General features: G+C 41.1%; 2 protein-coding genes and 1 long non-coding RNA gene across 20 annotated transcripts in view; 1 reads left to right on the top strand and 2 right to left on the bottom strand.

Annotated features, from left to right (window-relative positions):
- Nucleotides 1-7,469, top strand: part of LOC126984224 (protein unc-80 homolog) — an 86,357-nt gene extending 78,888 nt beyond the window's left edge. For 14 of the 18 annotated variants that reach the window (XM_050837761.1, XM_050837759.1, XM_050837763.1 and 11 more), the window contains 6 exons: nucleotides 1,567-1,596; nucleotides 3,026-3,192; nucleotides 4,128-4,306; nucleotides 4,552-4,687; nucleotides 4,825-4,923; nucleotides 5,057-7,469. In XM_050837761.1, the coding sequence (XP_050693718.1) occupies nucleotides 1,567-1,596; nucleotides 3,026-3,192; nucleotides 4,128-4,306; nucleotides 4,552-4,687; nucleotides 4,825-4,923; nucleotides 5,057-6,337 (1,892 nt within the window). In that variant the 3' untranslated portion in view covers nucleotides 6,338-7,469. The remainder of the gene's footprint in view (nucleotides 1-1,566; nucleotides 1,597-3,025; nucleotides 3,193-4,127; nucleotides 4,307-4,551; nucleotides 4,688-4,824; nucleotides 4,924-5,056) is intronic. The other 4 variants (XM_050837768.1, XM_050837766.1, XM_050837764.1 and 1 more) reach the window with 1 other exon arrangement.
- A 4,686-nt stretch (nucleotides 7,470-12,155) lies between these two features.
- Nucleotides 12,156-15,520, bottom strand: LOC126984227 (uncharacterized). Its single transcript, XR_007736506.1, has 2 exons — nucleotides 14,037-15,520; nucleotides 12,156-13,167 (listed from the first exon to the last, which is right to left on the bottom strand). It is a non-coding gene; the product is annotated as an uncharacterized LOC126984227 (long non-coding RNA).
- Nucleotides 15,521-16,841: 1,321 nt separating this feature from the next.
- LOC126984226 (collagen alpha-1(IV) chain-like) overlaps nucleotides 16,842-19,212 on the bottom strand; it is a 58,360-nt gene continuing 55,989 nt past the window's right edge. The window contains exons 30-31 of the mRNA XM_050837775.1: nucleotides 18,703-18,817; nucleotides 16,842-17,955 (exon numbers count right to left, since the gene is read on the bottom strand). Coding sequence (XP_050693732.1) covers nucleotides 17,581-17,955; nucleotides 18,703-18,817 — 490 coding nt within the window. The 3' untranslated portion in view covers nucleotides 16,842-17,580. The remainder of the gene's footprint in view (nucleotides 17,956-18,702; nucleotides 18,818-19,212) is intronic.

The raw sequence follows: 19,212 nt of genomic DNA, 5'->3' as shown, positions 1-19,212 counted from the left end.
TTCTTTCAAGATTGCTGTATAGAATCTTTTCCATCCAACTGGAGATTTTTTTTGTCATCAGAAACTTAACCCGGTGGTAGCAGCGGGGATCATGTTTCTTAATGGTCCCTCCAAGCGAGAAAAATGAGAAAAAATCACCCCTCACACAAACCATTTCATAATATATATCAAAGCATTTGTGATCAGATTATGTATCATCTGTTTTGGGGGGTTAATATCATGGCACAAATTTGGCCCGTCACTGCTACACGGTAAAGCCACAAATTTGGCCCGTCGCTGCTACCGGGTTAAGAGCTCTCGCTTTGGAGGTGCTGTTGTAGGTGGCTGATTGAATGATGTTGCCAGAACTGAACATTCACTGCGTTGGTTAGTAGTGCTGCTAGACTGTATCTCAAGAGAGTGGTTATGAGAGTAAAGTTATGGTGTTGTACTTTCCATGTAGGCTATCCCTTCTCCTAGTGTATTGCTCCAACGTCTCTGCTTCATTTCTCCGTGCTTGTTGGTACTATGGTAAGTCTTCTGGAGCTTCTGGAGGGGAACTCCTTCATAATTCTAAACCCTTCCAGATTAAGATTTCTTATCATCTCTGATTCCCAATTGCATACAAAAATTGTTTGTTTACTTTAATCATGATTTAAAATCTTCCATATTACCGAAATACACGATGGAAATCTGCCCGCATTCAGTCACACAATACTATGACGCTTCTCTATGACATCTGATGACCCATCTTTATTCTCTCATTGTAGCATTACAAGCACACATATCCTTTTTATCTGAATGCCCATGTTACTCTCCGAATGACCATCCTTTGTACATTGATGATCCTAATTTTGCCTCTGATACTCCCACATCTTTGACTTAATACCTTGAAGATTTTTGGTGGTTTATCATCTGCCCATTGACCTCAATCCTAGTGATCGTCTGTCTCCCATAACTGACTCATTACTGCTTTGTTTCCTTCCTCACTTCCCCTGGTCTGGTTACCTTGAACTATGATTTCATAGTAATACATCTTACTACCATGTGTTATTAAGTAACATATATTGAATACACAACTACATTAATTAATTTCATCCCTCTTACAGGTGGTTTGTGCTCTGTGCTAGCTCCTCTGCTGTCCATGTTGTATCATTTTAATCTCATTGTAGAAAAATTTATTTGCCTGAATTAGCTTCTGCGATGCTCAAATTTACATTTACATATTATCTCAAAGTTATTTTAGAGTGAGTATTATGTTATATTTTTAGTTTCTTAGATCCTCCTTATACACTTGCACAATCCTACGATGGTCCGGCCAAAGGTTCTATGAAGTTTCCTTTTATCATTGTTTTTAGATGAAGCATTCTCACCCCTCCATATTTTTTAGAGATGTGCTGAGATATTAACTTTGACTTCTTTTATCAATTAGCTGCCCTTAGGATATGCTTCACTGCAATAACAAATCTAATTTATATGATCCCTTAATGTGAATACCGTCTCTCACGTTCCTTTCAAATACCACAATCTTTATTTACTGAAAGAAAAAAAATGACCTAGTTGAATATAAGATTGTTCCTATTTCAGGATGTGTAATTCATGGTCCTCATATTTGGTGTAAGTAATTATAACAAGGAGCAGCTACATGTACAGTTTAGAAGCACAGGTTATGTCTTATAGAAACAGAAGTATGTAACATTTATAATAGGAAAGCTCAAATTAGTTCTAGATAAGAAATTTCCAATCTTTACAAAGCATGCCATGTATTTTGTGTCCTAGGCAGCCAAAGACTTTAGCATCATGAAAGTGAAAATTTAGAAATTCCCATAAAAGTAAGAGGAGTTGATGATAGTATAGCTTTTGAGAAAAAAAAGTCAATATTGCTCTGAAACTGTTAGTATTTCCCTATTATGTTTTATAAACTGTCACAGGTTGTTAGACTTAATTAACTTAATCAAGGATAGAAGTTCTTATACAATTTTGCAACATAGTCATCTTTGATTTGATTCAGTGGTACATCTGAAATTCACTTCAAATATGTATACTGTATCAACCTTCATTTCAGTACAGAGAGAAAATTTAGTAAGAAGGGAATAGGTAACAAGCATACTATCTGATTACTCTGAGGATAGTTGTCAGAGACATGTTATCATACTCTTAGCAGTTTTACTTAATTTATTATAACAAGTGCATATTTAGAGTCCTGTTACATAAAGTCACTGCTGGTTTTGCTTATTATCAAGTAAAACAAAAATACAAGGACCAAGGAAAATCAATCCATGATGATGTTATTATAACAGAAGATACCTTAACAAGTAATGTTTTTATTTCTATATACTCCTTTATATCTTTGAAAAAGATTAGTACTACTTCAATTACTGGCCATAAATCTGATAGCGGTATCATCTTTTTGATCCATTTAATTTTCTAGTGGAACAGAAAATGGTGAAGTAGTTTATATTGAAATATGGAAATAGGCCCTGTACTAGACATGCTCTTTTAAGGCAGTACAAGAGAATTGAAGTGATTTGTTTTCATGTTGAGGCATAGAAATTATCATTCACTGTATAAAATAGTTTTATACCTGACCTGCATAAGATGAACATAAGTTAGTAATGTTAAAAGTAGATGATTTGCATAACTGTTGGTGTAATGAGGTAGAAGAATAGATGTAAGCAAATATTTGTACATAAATTAATGATAATTATTAGAGTAGTATGAGATTACTGTATGTTAACTTACCTCTCCTGTACATGATAGAATTCTGAAATTAGAACAGATTCAACTAAATTCTTGTCTGCCTTGCAATATGAGTACATTTGAACGAAGTATGAAACATGGAACATTAGATTTTACCAAGAATAATTACTGGTGAGCATCATTCATATCATCTAATATTTCATGATCATAATATGTCACAAGATTGCATCGTTGTTTTGTGTTTGGGCTTACTAAAGTCTTTTCAGGATGAGACTCCTTGCATTTCATCACTGAGTTGCTTGAAATTTGTCAGTGTTTCCCTTCTAACATTTGGTGTGTCTGGCAGGGGAGGACAGTAGTGTGTCAACACCCACTAGCCAGGGTGAGGGAGCGAGGACACCGGGCGACAACCAGGAGAGTGTGCGTAGTGGTGTGCGACCTCGCCTTCAACGGCAGATGGCACAGTCTCGTAAAACGTTCAGGTTCCGCAAGAGTAAACATGGTCAAACAGAGGTAATTTTTATGGCATGTATAGGTAACAAGTTAAATTAATAGAAAATAGGATGTATCAGATAATTAAGTCATGCTGTATTGTCTTTGTGAGGTCACCCAAAGTCCTGGTGTGAGGTATATGATATAGATCCTTTGACCCTATAGTAAGCTGTTGGTACATTAATGAAGTAAGGTACCAGTGCCCTTCCTCAACTCAAACTTGTGGTATTTCTCCTCTATGGTTATTTTTTTCATTCTCTTACAATCTTATTCAAAATTTTCATCACTGAACCTTCTCCATTGTGTTACTTAAAATATAAGTGGTTATTTTTTGTCCATTAGAAAAGTTATTTCAGTCTCTGTAGGTTTATAGTTATATTGGTTTCTTTGTGAGTTAATTTAATTCAGATCAGACCTCTGCTTATTGCAAGATTAAAATTCCTTGTGGGAAGTAGTCTCTTTCCTGCAAATGAAGTGGCAGTGTGTCATATATCATCTTCATGTAATCATATTTTTCCTGTAAACTGCCCAGTATCATATATGAATTTGACATTGTTGAAGTGTATAATTAGTTACAAATTGGTCACTCGGTACCATTTCTATTTGATATTCAATATCTACTGGGCACCACATGTTCCATTCCTGTCCATTTTACTCCCTAATTAATAACTGTTATTGTACCTTTTCATTTCACCTTTGTTGCCCCTCATGGCTTGCAGATTTTGTTCATAATCACAAAGTTAGTTTAGTAAAGCCAAACAATAGCATGGTAGTATTTATTCAGTCCATAACTTTACTCTCTCTCCTTTGATTCCCTATATATGTATTCCTTTTCACTGGTGATGGGTCAGTGGTGTCCATTTCTATTTTATACCATAATTAAGTACTACTTGCTCTATGTTGTGGTACTACATCGCTAATAATTTCATTCAAATCTGCCCTTTTTTTCATAACAGACTCAGGAACGCCAGCCTCAGGTTGCCCACATTGATGTTGAACCAACACGTTTGCCCCCTGTCACCGGCAGTCAGATTGTGACTGAGGACCCAGCGCTTAGGGAGCTCTCAGTTCCTCTCATTCCAGATGACAAATTAAAGTCCCAGACTCATGCTTCTACCAAGAGGGAAAAACCAAAGTGAGGAAGTTTGTGGATACTTTCCTTAGTTTCTACAATATTAACTAAAATGACTATTATGTCTATATATTCGTATGTGACCAATGTATTTTAATTACAAGTATTCCCCACATCCTTTCCATAGGCACATCACAGGTTACATATGTTGAATGTTTTTTACTGGGTTGTTGATCATATAATTAGCAGTGTTAGGGGTTTCCTAACTATTGATGTTCCATGTGGCTAATACTTTCTTATTACACAAGACCCAGCACAATCCAGCCAGAGCAAGAAAGCATGAGTGAGATAAGCAACATGGAGACCTCCACCATCTCAGGCTACCGGGAGAGTTTTGGGGGCTTTGACATGAGTCTTCAGGAGCTTGAACGCTTGGAGATGCAGGCAAGTACTGTTAAATGTATGGCTAAGGTAGGTAAAAAAATATGTTATGTGTTGGTATGTTATCTCAATATACTTAATAAATATAAATTGGCTGTGTATGTACATTCTAACATTCTAATGGATGTTTATTCCTTCAGGTCCGTACAGGGAGATACAAGGAGCCACTCACAGGGCCACCTGCACCCTTGTCAAGGAAGGGCTCCATAGCTGAAACACGCTTCCATGAAACCAAGAAGGTACATACACACAGGAATGTTAACAAGACTAATATTCAAGTATGGAAAATGTTAATTGAGGCTCATATAATTCAGCAAAATATAAAAAGAAAAGAACTATTCCCATCCTACATGAATTAATTGTGTTTTACAGGGAGAAGCCATGGTCCTAGCAACTTCAGAGGTATCCTCTACTGTTGTCTCACATCCGGCCGCCACTATGGTTCCCAGACCCATTTCTGACCGAGCTACTCATCACATCCAGCAAGAGCATCCCAGGACGGGCATTTCAGCCCATCTACCCAGACATTCTGAGGTTCATCCTTCCTCCACTCACCCAGAATCTCACTCTCTAGTGACTCGCACTTCTGTTTCTGTGGGTGCAGCAGACATACCATACACACTCCATAGAACACACGCTTCTAATTCTACGCGGTCAAGTCACATGCCTCCACCGCCACACAGTGCTCCACAGTACACTAGCCACCCCACACACGCACACCATTCTGTTCATTTTTCAGACTTGACCCAACAAGCACATGATAGAGCTCAAGCTCCTCCCACTTCCCAGCCTTCCACTTCATCCCTGGCCTTCCATCCCAGAAGTGGCAGCACAGCCCCACAGAGCCACACACACCGCCCTCCACCAGCACCTGCACCTTCCACATACCACACTTCCCGACAACCCCAGCCTATATGTTCAACTCTTTCCAGCCAATCAAAACAGCATGCAGCTATTTATCATGGGCAGACTACTTATTCTTCTCATAAAGTAACTGAAGCATCCAGTCATCATGCCAAACCCCAACACTCCACATACTCTGTCTATACACCTCAAACCAAGGACCTGGACTATACTATGCACATTCCATACACTGCTTATTACACTCATGAGACCTCTCCCAGTCATTCAGGATATCCTCCAGACCCTACAGCCAAGACCAGCCATGTAGGATACCACAGTCAGACAGCAGTAACCTCCTCCAAACCCACTATTCATTCTCCTCCTCAGGCTGTACGTTCAACCCATGATCCTTATCACTCTTCACAAGGCCCCCCAGCCACCCCCCTCTCCCACAAAGTAGGCCCCCAGTCAGTCCATACAACTACCACCTTACCACCTGCCAAACCTACCCGCTCCTCCCACCTGTCATCACAACCAACTGTCTGGAGACATTCATGGACTGAGGGGGAAGCCAAGGAGCAGAGAGTGTGGGGAGGGAGACAGGAGATAGTTGGGGCAATAGAAACACCCTCAGCATACTTCAGTGAACAAGGGAAATCAAAACAGGGGCGGGAAGGTCAGCATGAGGGCAGGTCAGGGGAAGGTTCAACGACAGGGGAATTGACCTCTCTGCTGAGGCGCTTTGACCGCCGCACACCCTCTGAGCAATCACTGCTGATGACCGAGAGAGATGAAGACACTCTTATTTAAATACTATATGAAGAACGTACATCAAAGAAGTTTCATGTAGGTGTGGAGTTGATTTGAGTTGACATAACACCAGTTGCAAGAACTTTAAAGAGGTTACTTTACTAAGAAACATGTTCTGGAAAGGTACTGCTAGTCATTCGTTTGATGATCTATATGTCAGCAGTTTTAAGTTGTTACGGAACTTTCATCTGATAGGAAATATTGATGCGGAGTACTGTGGTAGCACCACTTTTCACATCCCTGTACTTCTCATGCTCTAAAGATGTCGTTCATTTTCTCATGATAAGAGTGAAGTGCAGCCTTTCAGATCGTGCACTAAGTTCAGACTGTAACTGAGCTGCTCATAATATTTAAGTAGTTTCAAGAATACAGTTATCAGACTACCTGAGATTATTACCCATATCTTGATGTTTGTAAGGACAATGTTTCAGTGAGTCAGCCAATGTAGTTTATCATAATGTTCGAGAGCTCATACATAGCCTAGCTTACTAGCATGCAGGCAAAAATATATATGTGTTCAAGTCCATATTACTTATGTATGGTAGTTTATTGTAGAAAATTGTATTGTCAATCTCTCGTACTATAATATTATTTAGTTTTAGATACACGAGGAGATATGTCATTATGAAATATATAAAGCTAATATATATATAATTATATATTTAATAATATTTATTTAATACTATAAATCATATCTATAAACAAAGTGTATATCAAATAATTATATATATCACTATAGTATAATGAAGTATTATTGAATTGCACCTGTTTTTAATAGTCAGCAATGAGTCCTTTTTAAAACCTAGTTCTTAACCCAATTAAAACTGAATTATTAGACCCAGACAACACAAACCAGTTATAATTCACATTGAAATAAATATCCTCGTCCATTTGGACACAAAACCCGGAACAAGGTTCGTGTTTAACCCTGATCCTGGTTTGGGTCCGCGCTTTGATCATGACATGGTGAAAAACGTGTGCCATATGTTGAATTAAAAAGCTATAGTGATTCAGCATGTGTTGCCTGACCCATAGGTGGGTGTTTACCTAATCATACACAAATGGCTGCTGAAGGCTGGGTGGCCACGCCGGGAAGTTCTGAGTTGAGGGAATCTCCGAATCTTTCTCCTCATGCATCTCCATCGGTGTAGAATTTTTCGCAACTCAAACTACTTCCTCCATATTTGTGACGTTGCCATTTGAATCCTTTAAAACAAACAAGTGATATCTGACGCTTGTGCAGGGTGATGAGTTTTGTGAGGGGGGCGGCGTTGACAGACGGAAAAAAAAAAAAAAAAAAAATAACCAGATCCGGGAAGTCGGTGACACGATCTCGCGGCTTCGTGGGGGAAAAAATCGGAACCAGACAATATTTGGTGACACGGTGAAAATCTAAGCTTAACGATCACATCAGAATCTAAGATCACTATAGTCATTACGAACGTCGGAAATGTACTCAATCAGGCATCCTCCCCGCCAAAATGATAACACACAACTCTGAGGTGCATTGGCGGCGCCGCAAGTCGATGGTGCTTTGTTTGTTTTGTTATTGTTTATAGGGAAGGACCAAGGATCGAAGGACAAAATTTACTAATTCTTCTGTAGTTCACGCCTTGGAAAGCACGAAGACCTCTGGGACTGATTACACTGAACTGGATTATACTGGACTGATTACACTGGATAATACTGGCAGGACGGTCGAGGAGCCATTACGAAGGAGCCTTTCACTGATGGACCGATTACAGGTATTTGAATTTGTCTTTTTCTTAAAATAAACTGGATCTCTTTATCCAGCACTTTCACTGCGATGCACACACCAGAGTTGAAGGAAGAGAGGCCTTGGCAATTCTAAGTCCATTGTTATGCTTTCACGACGGTAGCCTTTGAGTTAATCAATCTAGTCAACCGGCCTCTTGCAGACTCCTTACGTTCTTATGTTCTTATTAGAGATCAGTGGGGCCGAAGTGGAGTGAAGCTTTCCCGTATGCCCTCCAGCGTAGGGGTAGGGGTGAAGCTTCCTTGTAAGGATGAGACGGATGTCAAGGGGGGACGAAGGCCCTCTGTGTGGTAGGTTAGATTAGGTCGGATTAATGCAGTTAAATTTAACGTAACTAGGCATCTTATCATAAGAGATGGTTTAGTTGGATTAGGTTAGGTTAGATTTTTCTAAATAGATCTAACCAAAATATTCAAGTCAACGCAGGCGGGTGAGGAGAGGGGGCAAAATTTAGGTTGATGTAAATCAACATAACTATACAGATAGTTTATCGCAGGAGGCGTGACGGTGGCGGACCACGGAACGGATGAAGTTTTATTTACCTGGATGTAGAGTTAATGTTGGGATTTCGCTTGTTAAAAAAGAAACGAAGAAAAAAAAAAACGACCAACGTGAGGGAGTTATACACACACACACACACACACACACACACACACACACACACACACACACACACACACACACACACACACACACACACACGGTCCGGTAGCTCAGGGGTTCGATTCCCCGGCCGGGTGAAGATAAGTTGGGTTTATCTTCTTTCATGTGTAGCCCTTGTTCACCTAACAGTGAGTAGGTACGCGACGTCAGGCAAGGAGTTGTGACCTCGTTGTCGCGGTGTGTTGTGTACTACGTGTATCGGTACTACGAGCTCTGTGCTCTTCCGTAGGGGAACGGCTGGCTGTCTCGAGACAGACCCGCAGCAGACCAAGAGGTGAACACACACACACACACACACACACACACATATATATATATATATATATATATATATATATATATATATATATATATATATATATATATATATATATATATATGTTTGTTAATTCGAGACGGATATTCTCTGGTACTTGGACCTCGATCGTTGGTAACAATGAAAATAGTCGGAAACTAATATCATTCTAGGTGCGGTGTGGTGCGAGCCAAAACTATGTTTGTGCCTTTTATATTCAAGAGCAAGTTTTGCAGAGAAACGTTTGCGAACATTATTCAAAGGCACCTCATTTTGGAGCGTTGAAGGCAACTTTTGTGATGGACACACTTAGTCGTTTACGAGTTTATTTGGGGATTTGTTGCTCTAATAGCCTACTTCATCCACTCTCCTGGAAGCCCGGCAAGACGAGGAATTAAATGCTCGTGCTCATGTGCAATTAGTTATGAGAAGAAAATGCAAACGTTACGCAAAGGATATTTGATATTAATGGAAAAAGCAACACGTTTCACATTAATTAATTTGCAGCGGACGTCAATACCCGGCCAGTTTATTGGTGGTTGTCGGTAATGGCCGGTGTAGCGAGGGGCTTTACTACTAGCGGAAAGATCCGTATATATATATATATATATATATATATATATATATATATATATATATATATATATATATATATATATATATATATGGCATGTCAGTGACACAGTGGCATCTTATGTTTCGAACTGCTGGCGGTGAAGCTCCACTAACGGAAAATTCAGTAGCTAAAAGATTTGTTACTTGTATTATAGTAGTACGTACGTATTTGTGGACCCCCAAAAGACGACAGTCCCCAACCGATTACGTGTGTCGCTTGTACGTACCAGTAACTAGCCTTGCACACACACACACACACACACACACACACACTGATGTACAGTTCGGTATCTTCCCGTTTATCGACCTCTGGCATGATCCGTCACTAAATGTTGAAAGCATGGTGGTGGTCGTCGTCTCTCCCACTAAATATCAAGTCGTGAGTGTACCCAAAGCTTAAGCAGCCTCGTTATCCAAAGTAAGCCTCCCTTCATAACTCTAGCCATTGCTTCCTCCTCCACTTGGCTGCCCATTCTGCCTTTCCTTTCAGTAACTCTCAACACTTCGCTTCGTTTGCACTCCCTTCCCTATTCTCTGGATCACGGCGCCCCTTTCCCCAGCCATTGCATTCTCCTCCACCCATTCCTCGCACTCAGCAGACATCATTTATAGTTCCAATCGCCTTTCTTTCCTCCCAGGCCCATGGTGCTCCCTTCCCCTGACATCGCTTCCTCCTCCACCTTGCTGCCAACTCACCCTTTCCTCGCAGTAACTCAACAGACACCACCTCGCTTCCTCTTCCTTTCCTTACGCCTCCCAGGACCATTTTGTCTCTTCCTCGCCAACTTGAGACCATACCTAGCTGCTCTTCCTCCACTTTGCTTCCGCTTCACTTCCTTACGCCCCCAGGACCATGGTTTCTCTTCCTCAGCGCTCTTCTTCCTCCACTTTGCTTCCACTTCACTTCCTTACGCCTCCCAGGACCATAATGTCTCTTCCTCGGCGCTCTTCTTCCTCCACTTTGCTTCCACTTCCCTTCCTTACGCCCCCAGGACCATAATGTCTCTTCCTCGGCACTCTTCTTCCTCCACTTTGCTTCCACTTCACTTCCTTATGCCTCCCAGGACCATGATGGCTTTCCCTCCAACCTGAGTCCAAGCCTAGCCGCTCTTCCTCCCGTGTTCCTCCCGCTCCCCAGTCCATCCCCGGAGTCCCAGAGCGCCAGCTGCCTCCTTTGGAAATCGTCTTAAAAAGGCGCCAAATTATGATATCACTTAAGGCGCCGCACCGACGGAAACTCATTATTTTGTCGAGAACGATATATCTTGGCGGGCGGGAGGGGGAAGGAGGAGCGGGAAGGAAGCAAACTAAGAGACGGAGGAGGAGGAGGAGGGAAAACTGATAAGGGAACGTTTAAAGCTCTGCAGAAGACGGTGTCGGGTGTACATTCCAAACGCAACACACACACACACACACACACACACACACACACACACACACACACGACTAACCAGGCTGGCAGTGTGTGTATACAGGCAAGATCAGGGGGAGACGGAGAATAAGTTAGTGAAGAAGGGAGCGAGGGAAAGGAAACTCACTCGAAAACGCGCGATTATTGGGCCAATCGTGAACTGGGCGAGGAGAGGAGGGGTGAGGGTGTGTGTGTGTGTGGGGGGGGGGGGGAGTCCAACTTTGTTTGCTCGCGGGAAAAAGTTTCTGAGGGAATTGTCGGTGAAGTTATAAAACCGTAAATGGCTGACTAATGAGTTTGGCGGCGGATGATAGGACTCATCACACACACACACACACACACACACACACAGAGGAGGACGAGGAGGAGGAGGAGAAGGAGGAAAACCGATACCCCTTTATCCCTTCCAAAAGACTTTAAATATCACTCTGAAAACTCTCTCTCTCTCTCTCTCTCTCTCTCTCTCTCTCTCTCTCTCTCTCTCTCTCTCTCTCTAAGTGTAAGAGTACAAAACGGTAAGATAAGAACTCACGAAACGTCTTTTTTTTTTTGTATTTAGCGGTATTATTTATAATTTTTTGAGAGAGAGAGAGAGAGAGAGAGAGAGAGAGAGAGAGAGAGAGAGAGAGAGAGAGAGAGAGAGAGACCATCCTCCCTGAACGCCCTCACACACACACAGACACACACACACACGCACACACAATGCCCGGTGGTGTGTGAGGGCTTAACACAGACCCCACGCTTCAGCCCGTGGTGTGTGTGAGGCGGGTGCGCGATAGACTAGGCTACTAACTAACCGTGTGCATTTTCCTCTTCTTCCTCTTCCTCCTCCTCTTCTTTGCTGTTCCTCCTTTTCTTGCTAGTAGTCTTGTTATTTTCTTTCTTTTATTTTCATTTTTGTGCGATATTTTATTTTATTTCATTTCTTTTTCATTATCGACACATTCACTGGAGGAGGAATGTAGAGAATGGAAGAAAAGAAGGGAGAGGAAAATACTAAGAGAAGGAGGAACAAGGGAAGAGAAGGAAGGGAAGGAAGAAGAGGAAATATATTACAAATGAAAACCTTGCAATATATTAGTAAAGAAAACCTTGGTAACAGTTAATCAAATACCTGGTTGATAAAAGTGAAAACCTTGTTAGTATATAAGAAAACCTACCTAATTGACAGAACAGTAATGGCACATAGTAAATATAGTACCCAGTTCATACAATAATAGTACCTAGTTGACATAATAGTACTGAAAACCTTTGCTTTCTATCATACACCCATACAGCAGGTAAAATCACATACACACCTTTCGCAGAGCCGCCCTGCCGCCAGTACTCCATCCCGGGTCACTTGTACAGGCGCCGTAACCAGGTCAGTTCAGTGCAGTGTAGTTCGGAGGGAGTGCCTTTGCAGCGACCCCTCTAAATGGTCTTCTTGTGCCTGATTGTGCTGCCTTTTCTTCTCCAATTTTAAGCGATTCTTCTAAAAGTCTTGAGTATATTTAATTTCCTCCCTTCTGTTTGTTTCCAGTTCTGTTCGGAGGGTTGCCTTTGCCCCTCTAAATGGTCTTCTTGTGCTTGGTTGTGCTGCCTTCTCTTCTCTGATTTTTAAGCGATTCTTCTAAAACTCTTGAGTATATTTAATATCCTCCCTTCTGATAAAGTTTACAGTTCAGTTCAGTGCAGTTCAGAGCCTCCACTTCTTGATTTTCTTGTGCCTGGTTGAGTGCTGCCGTCCCTTCTCGGATTTTAAGCGATTCTTCCAAAATTCTTGCATATATTTAATTTCCTTCCTTCTGTTTATGCATGTTTCAAGTTTCTTGATTAGGGAGGGGTCCAGTAACCTGTGTATTGTAAAAGAGGTCAGTTTTCTTTTCTTCTTCTCTTCTTCCCCATTCTTCTGATCAGGTCTTTCTTGACTTCACAGTCTTATTGCTTCTTTACATAACAATAGTTCTAAAATGTCCACCTTGTTTTCTTGGTATGGCTGTGCTAGTATTGTGTGTAGTAGCATGTCGTGGTAGGTATTGGGTGCTGTAATCTTCTGTTTCTGCCCCTTACATGTTGTGTCAGGGCAACTGTAGAAGAAGGAGAATAAGAGTTATAGGCTGGTATTACAAGACACTTTGCCATATCACATCAGCTATTTCTAAAGGACAAAGAGGGGATCCATCAGGTTCTATAGGTTCCTGGTACAGAAGAAGGGTCAGACTACCACCAGGGTCATAAAACTACCCCTGGAAATGCCCACAACTACAAAAGCCTTGGCAAATATGTGTTCTTGGGTGGGGAAATGTCTTGTAATACGACCCATAGACACGGTCCCATCACGCAGATGGTTTGGCAGGTAACACAATACGTAACACTGTCCCTGAACACACGTCACACGCCTTCCCCGCCCGTCACAATGCGTAGACGTAACAGTACCATACAGCACCGTGACGAAGCTATATAGTGTGGCAGGTAACGAAATAATAACGTAACACTAGTCTAGGGTACGAAATCAGTCTCTGGCACTGCATAACACCTTCAACCCGTCACACGCCTCCCTGACCGTCACCTTAATGCGTAGACGTAACACAGTACCATATATCACCGTGACGAAGCTATATAGTGTGGCAGGTAACGAAATAATAACGTAACACTAGTTTAGGGTACGAAATCACTGTGTCTGGCAATGCGTAACACCTTCAACCCGTCACACGCCTCCCTGACCGTCACCTCAAGACGTAGACGTAACACTGCACACAGGAGCACAGTAACACAGCTGTAGAGTTAGTCACGCATGCAAATAACAATGTGCAAGTCTCTCACCTCAAAATATATATTAACCACGGCCCTGCCGCGACTGCCCGGCGGTCACCTCAACACTGGACGCCACACAGCCCTATTACGCACTTATATCATTGACCCAGCAATAATATAATGACTCATAGCACTGTCTCACCTCAAATTACACTCCACAAGTCCCTGGCAAGCTCGTGGAGGCAAGAAAAAGTGGGAGCCAGCGGGGCCATGGGGTGGGGTTGACAGATGGCCATGGCTGTGTAGACGCGAAGACTCCCAGCCAATCAGCGCACAGGAAGCTCCGGGCAGCCAATCAGAGCACAGAATAGGGACGCTGCCCTCTCCCGCCAAAGCCAAAGATATATTATAGTTATTTCCAAGCCTGTTTTGAGTCTTACAATGTTATTATGGCTTTCCGGGAGATTAGAATTAGTATTTGCACACTTTAATTATGGTTTTCTTGGAGCTTTGAAGGTTTAGAGGCGTGAGTGTGAAAGAGCGAGAAATTGTCGGGTCCGTACACACATATATAGTTATTTCCAAGCCTATTTTAAGCCTTACAATGTTACTATGGCTTTCCGGGAGGTTAGTTTTAGTCTTTGCACACTTTAATTATGGTTTTCTACGAGTCTTGAAGGTTAAGAGGCGTGTGTGTGAGGGTGCGAGAAATTGGCGGCAAAGATTCTTATGAGGGAAGCCGTCCTTTGCACCGCGACCAAGCCTGTTTAAGCCTTACATTCTTACTATGGCTTTCCAAGAGGTTACTTTTAGTCTTTGCACACTTTAATTATGGTTTTCTACGAGTCTTGAAGGTTAAGAGGCGTGTGTGTGAGGGAGCGAGATTTTGGCGCCAAAGTTGCAATGAGGGGGAAGCTGCTGACCTGGTGCCGCGACCAATCACAGAGCAGGAAAAAAAGGCGGGGAGCTCAAAGCCAATCAGCGCACAGCAAGGCCCCCAGGACAGCCAATCAGAGCAGAGAAAAGGGACGCCCCCCATTTCCCGCTCTAAATCACTCAAGAAAGCCACACACATATAATATAGCCATTTTCAAGCATTTTTAGAAGCTTAAACTTAATTATGGCTTTCCTGGAGACTAGTTTTGATATTTTCACACTTTAATTATGGCTTTCCGGGAGCTCTGAAGGTGAATTAACGTGTCTAAGAGGTAGAAAGCGGTGCGCGTCTTCATACCTCGTCGAATTATTAATAAAACCAAAACTTACCGGCGTGGAATTATGTGGATAAAATTAAATTAAAACTTACCTGAAACTTGCTTGGTCCGTATAGTAATAAGGGAAATATGAGTAACGAAGCCAGTCAGAATTAGTTTATCCTACAGGAATATAAAATCACACTAAAAACCATAAATTATTGATAAAATGTAACAGATATGGATAATTAATGTGATAAAGAAGGTAATACTGAAGGAATAAGTGATAAGGGAAATAAATAAGTTAACCAGAATCTCGATAAAGCATAAAAAAAAACACTGCAAACCATAAATGACTTCGAAAATATGAAATAAATTAATTAAAAGAAACTATCACTGGAGTATCTAAGTTTACCCTCGCAACACACACTCGCTCACACACACTTCAACCTTATAACGTGACCGCTTCGCCCCCTTTCTGCCCCCCAGCTATTATCTTACCTTAATTATGTAGTGCTATTGCCTAATAACCGGGCTGCGGCGTTATAATCGTGAATATTTGGCGCCATCGTGAGGAGCGTCTTGCCGTGCGTCTGCTTGGGATGGAGGTCGGCCCGGGAATGGCGCCAACGCTCGCTTCCCCGCCAAGCTTAGTATCTCAACCACGCTTATTAATGGTCTTACGCAGGGACGAACTATGAATTAATGACTATAAAAATACAATAATTGAGCTCATAACCGTAAAGCTAAAGGACATTTTAAATACACGAATATTCCAGGAAAGAACCGACGCGCTGACCCCGCCAAATTTACCATAGTGCCTCCCCCAAGCGTATTAATGATCTTACGCACGGACGAACTATGAATTAATTACTATAAAAAACACAATAATATAGCTCATAACCGTAATGGTAAAGGACATTTGAAATACACGAATATTCCAAAGAAGAACCAACCGGGAATGGCGCCAACTCGCACCCCCGCCAAACTTTTTTGTATCTCAACCACGCTAATGACTATAAAAACACAATAATAAAGTTCATAACCGTAAAGCTAAAGGACATTTTAAATACACGAATATTCCAGGAAAGAACCGACGCGCTGACCCCGCCAAATTTACCATAGTGCCTCCCCCAAGCGTATTATTAATCTTACGCACGGACGAACTATGAATTAATGACTATAAAAATACAATATAGTTCATAACCGTAAAGCTAAAGGACATTTAAATACACGAATATTCTAAAGAGCCACACACCGAGTCCAGAGTTGCCAGATTGGTCTTTTTGAGGCTAAATGAAACCTCAATAATATTTTGGCTTTTTGTGTCAAGCGTTTGGCATAAATCAATTCACTTTGGCCTTAAATACCTGATCGGGCACAATTTTGCCTTTTTTCATAACTTCTGGGTCAGCATTCTTGAAAAACGCCTCCGATTCTCACATCAGTTATGTCTACAGGACAAAAAACGAGGTTAAATGCGCCTAATAAGTTTTTTTCACGTTAAATAAAATAAAATAAAACTACCCTAGGAAAGGCCCATGACCCCTATGTAAGCCTTGTAAAACGTATGTGGGTAAAAAGGCTCTTGTCAAGGTGTTGAATTTGTCATTGTGAGAGGACATAGCAGGACCACAGAATTTTGGCCTGGACTTCAAATTTTGATTCCCATACTTGACTGGACATGTCCTGCAATTGCCAGACCCCAGATTTTGTGTGGGAACTCCAATAACCAGGAAAGTGAAGTTCAAGTGTATGAGGATAAATGGAGCATAACATAAATACCAATCAGTATTTCTGAAACTGAATGAAAATTAGAAATGGCAGCTTTATTTTAACCTTTTCGATTTAAACAGCAATTGAACACAATTTCTACATATATTATTCTTCAGGAAAGAAAATATAATCAGTGGTTTAAAACTTACTGCTTATGATGGTAGAAAATATGTTATGTACAGTATTACTTTCTAAGCTAAAGATAAGAAGCTAAAAACATTTACACTGGTATTATACATATGATGGCAGTGAGCAGAACTTGTGACTTAAATGCTAAAAATTATAGTGACTTTGATTACTTTTCCTATAAACAACCTCTTGGCATCACTCTTCTAGGTTTAAAAGTGTTGGAGGAGGGAGGTTCATAATCCATGACTGGCTAAAAGTAAGCTTCCTTAGTGAGTGCACCTTTAACTATGTGATCAGAATGTCTTAAGAATGTAACCTGATGCATATCTGAGGTACACTTAAAACTTACTTAAACAAAATAGTATATTTGCTTCAAGATTGATTTTTAGACTTACATCCAAGCAGAGTTTCTGGTTCGGTACTCCCAAGGCAATTTTGGTATTTATAAGGCAACATTACATTTTACTTACTTAATAAGCACACACACACACACACACACACACACACACACACACACACACACACACACACATACAATAAATGCACACAATGCAGTTTATTACTCTTCTACTCCAACATACTGTAACATTACTTTTAATTTCAGACTACTCAATTTCCTTTTCTTTTTAACTTCAATGTGTTAATAATTTACCCTCCGAAGGAAAACCTGTTATCAAATGGGGAGTACTGTGGTGCAGGAGCACGGGCTGGGAATCCACCCCCTCTGTACTCAGGAGGTGGTGTGGCTGGTGGTGGCAAGACAGTTCCTCTGCGCCGTCGCATGCATGTGTTGCAGCGACTGACGCGTGTCTTGAGGTCCCCAGCCTTTAAGGTCTGCTGGCGTGGCTTTCGGAACTGCTGCTCTAACTCAATGGTGGCCAGCCAGTAAGAGAAGGCAGAAGGGAAGAGGTTGCACCGACCATGGCCAGTGCACTCAATGAATGGGTTAGATCGGAAGTCCTCAAGGCATGATCCAGGGGAGATGAGTGACTGTCCTGCTCCTTCTGCCCCTGAATCTGTGTGCTGTGAAGATGGATAAGATTGTAGTACTGAACCATTTTGATTTTATTTATGTAGGTGACTCCAGTTTTTATCCAATGTCAAGCAGAGAAAGTATCAATTGCTCATCTTCTATCCTCATGAATTAAGCATCAACAGCAATCAACTCTTCACTGTCAACATTGTTTTCATTGTCTCACTGAGGCAAGTTGGGGAGTCAATAAATTTCATGTGACCATTTTGACAAAAGTTCTAGCCAACCTATTTGCCTCTTGGAATCTTCTTCAATCTATTTTATATTGTGATAGACTTTTTTTCTAAATTAACTTTGCTTAGGATCCTCCTCAGCCATCAAAGAAAAAATCAATTTCCTTATCATGTATAGCCTACAGCCTCTTCAACATCTCTTCTAACAGCTGGCAAACCACAGGTATGTACCATAAATCCAAGAGACAACCAGACAACCTAGACAACCATATGTAGTAACACTACCATGGAGGAACAGCAATTCTCAGTTTACTTGCAACAACAGATCTAAAGAGATTCTGTTCAGTTGATTGTGATCTAGAACTGTCTAACAAGGAACAAACATTAAATATGTTGCCCTGAAGAAGTCAGGCAAGAGGGAAATAGGATGCTAAAATGAGCAACAATACCTTAAAAAAAAAAAAAAAAAAAAATCCCTTCCCAAATGTACTCTCTAGTCAGTGAACAAAATAAATGAAAAGCAAATCCCTGAAAAATAAAAAAATATGGGGGTGCCACGCTTACCATGATGAATGAATAGCCAATCCAAAGAGACTCCCAACCATCAGGACAATCAGGTATCGCAAGTGTTTGGCTATGAACAGCAATAACCACAGATGGTGCCTCACACACTACACATCTGGAAACAGGGAGAGACAGCTAAGCTGAGAGAGTACATTTGAACGTACTGAAATCTCAATTCTTTAAAGATTCACTAAAAAATGAAATAAAAAACATGAATATTACTTCATTTAAAAAAAAAGTAGTTCTAAAGAGAAGAGCTTTTTTCCTTTTACCTACTTTGATATATATTTCTCACATGTGAAAGGATACAACACACCCTCGCTTTTATGGACCTTGATATGTTGAATTTCATCTTTAATGAACCTTTAGGGCCAGTCCAGTTTACATGGGGATTTAATGAACAAGCTTGATAAGTGTGAGGTCCAGTTTGGTGGTGGACCAGCCGAACATGTACAAGCACGTCGGTGGAAACAAAGCCAACCAGGCAGTGCATGTCTAGTCAATCTAGCT

The sequence above is a fragment of the Eriocheir sinensis genome, chromosome 56 (genome assembly GCF_024679095.1).
Source record: "Eriocheir sinensis breed Jianghai 21 chromosome 56, ASM2467909v1, whole genome shotgun sequence".
NCBI lineage: Eukaryota > Metazoa > Arthropoda > Malacostraca > Decapoda > Varunidae > Eriocheir > Eriocheir sinensis.
The sequence above is the reverse complement of the archived record's forward strand: the minus strand, read 5'-3'. Positions and strand labels throughout refer to the sequence as shown.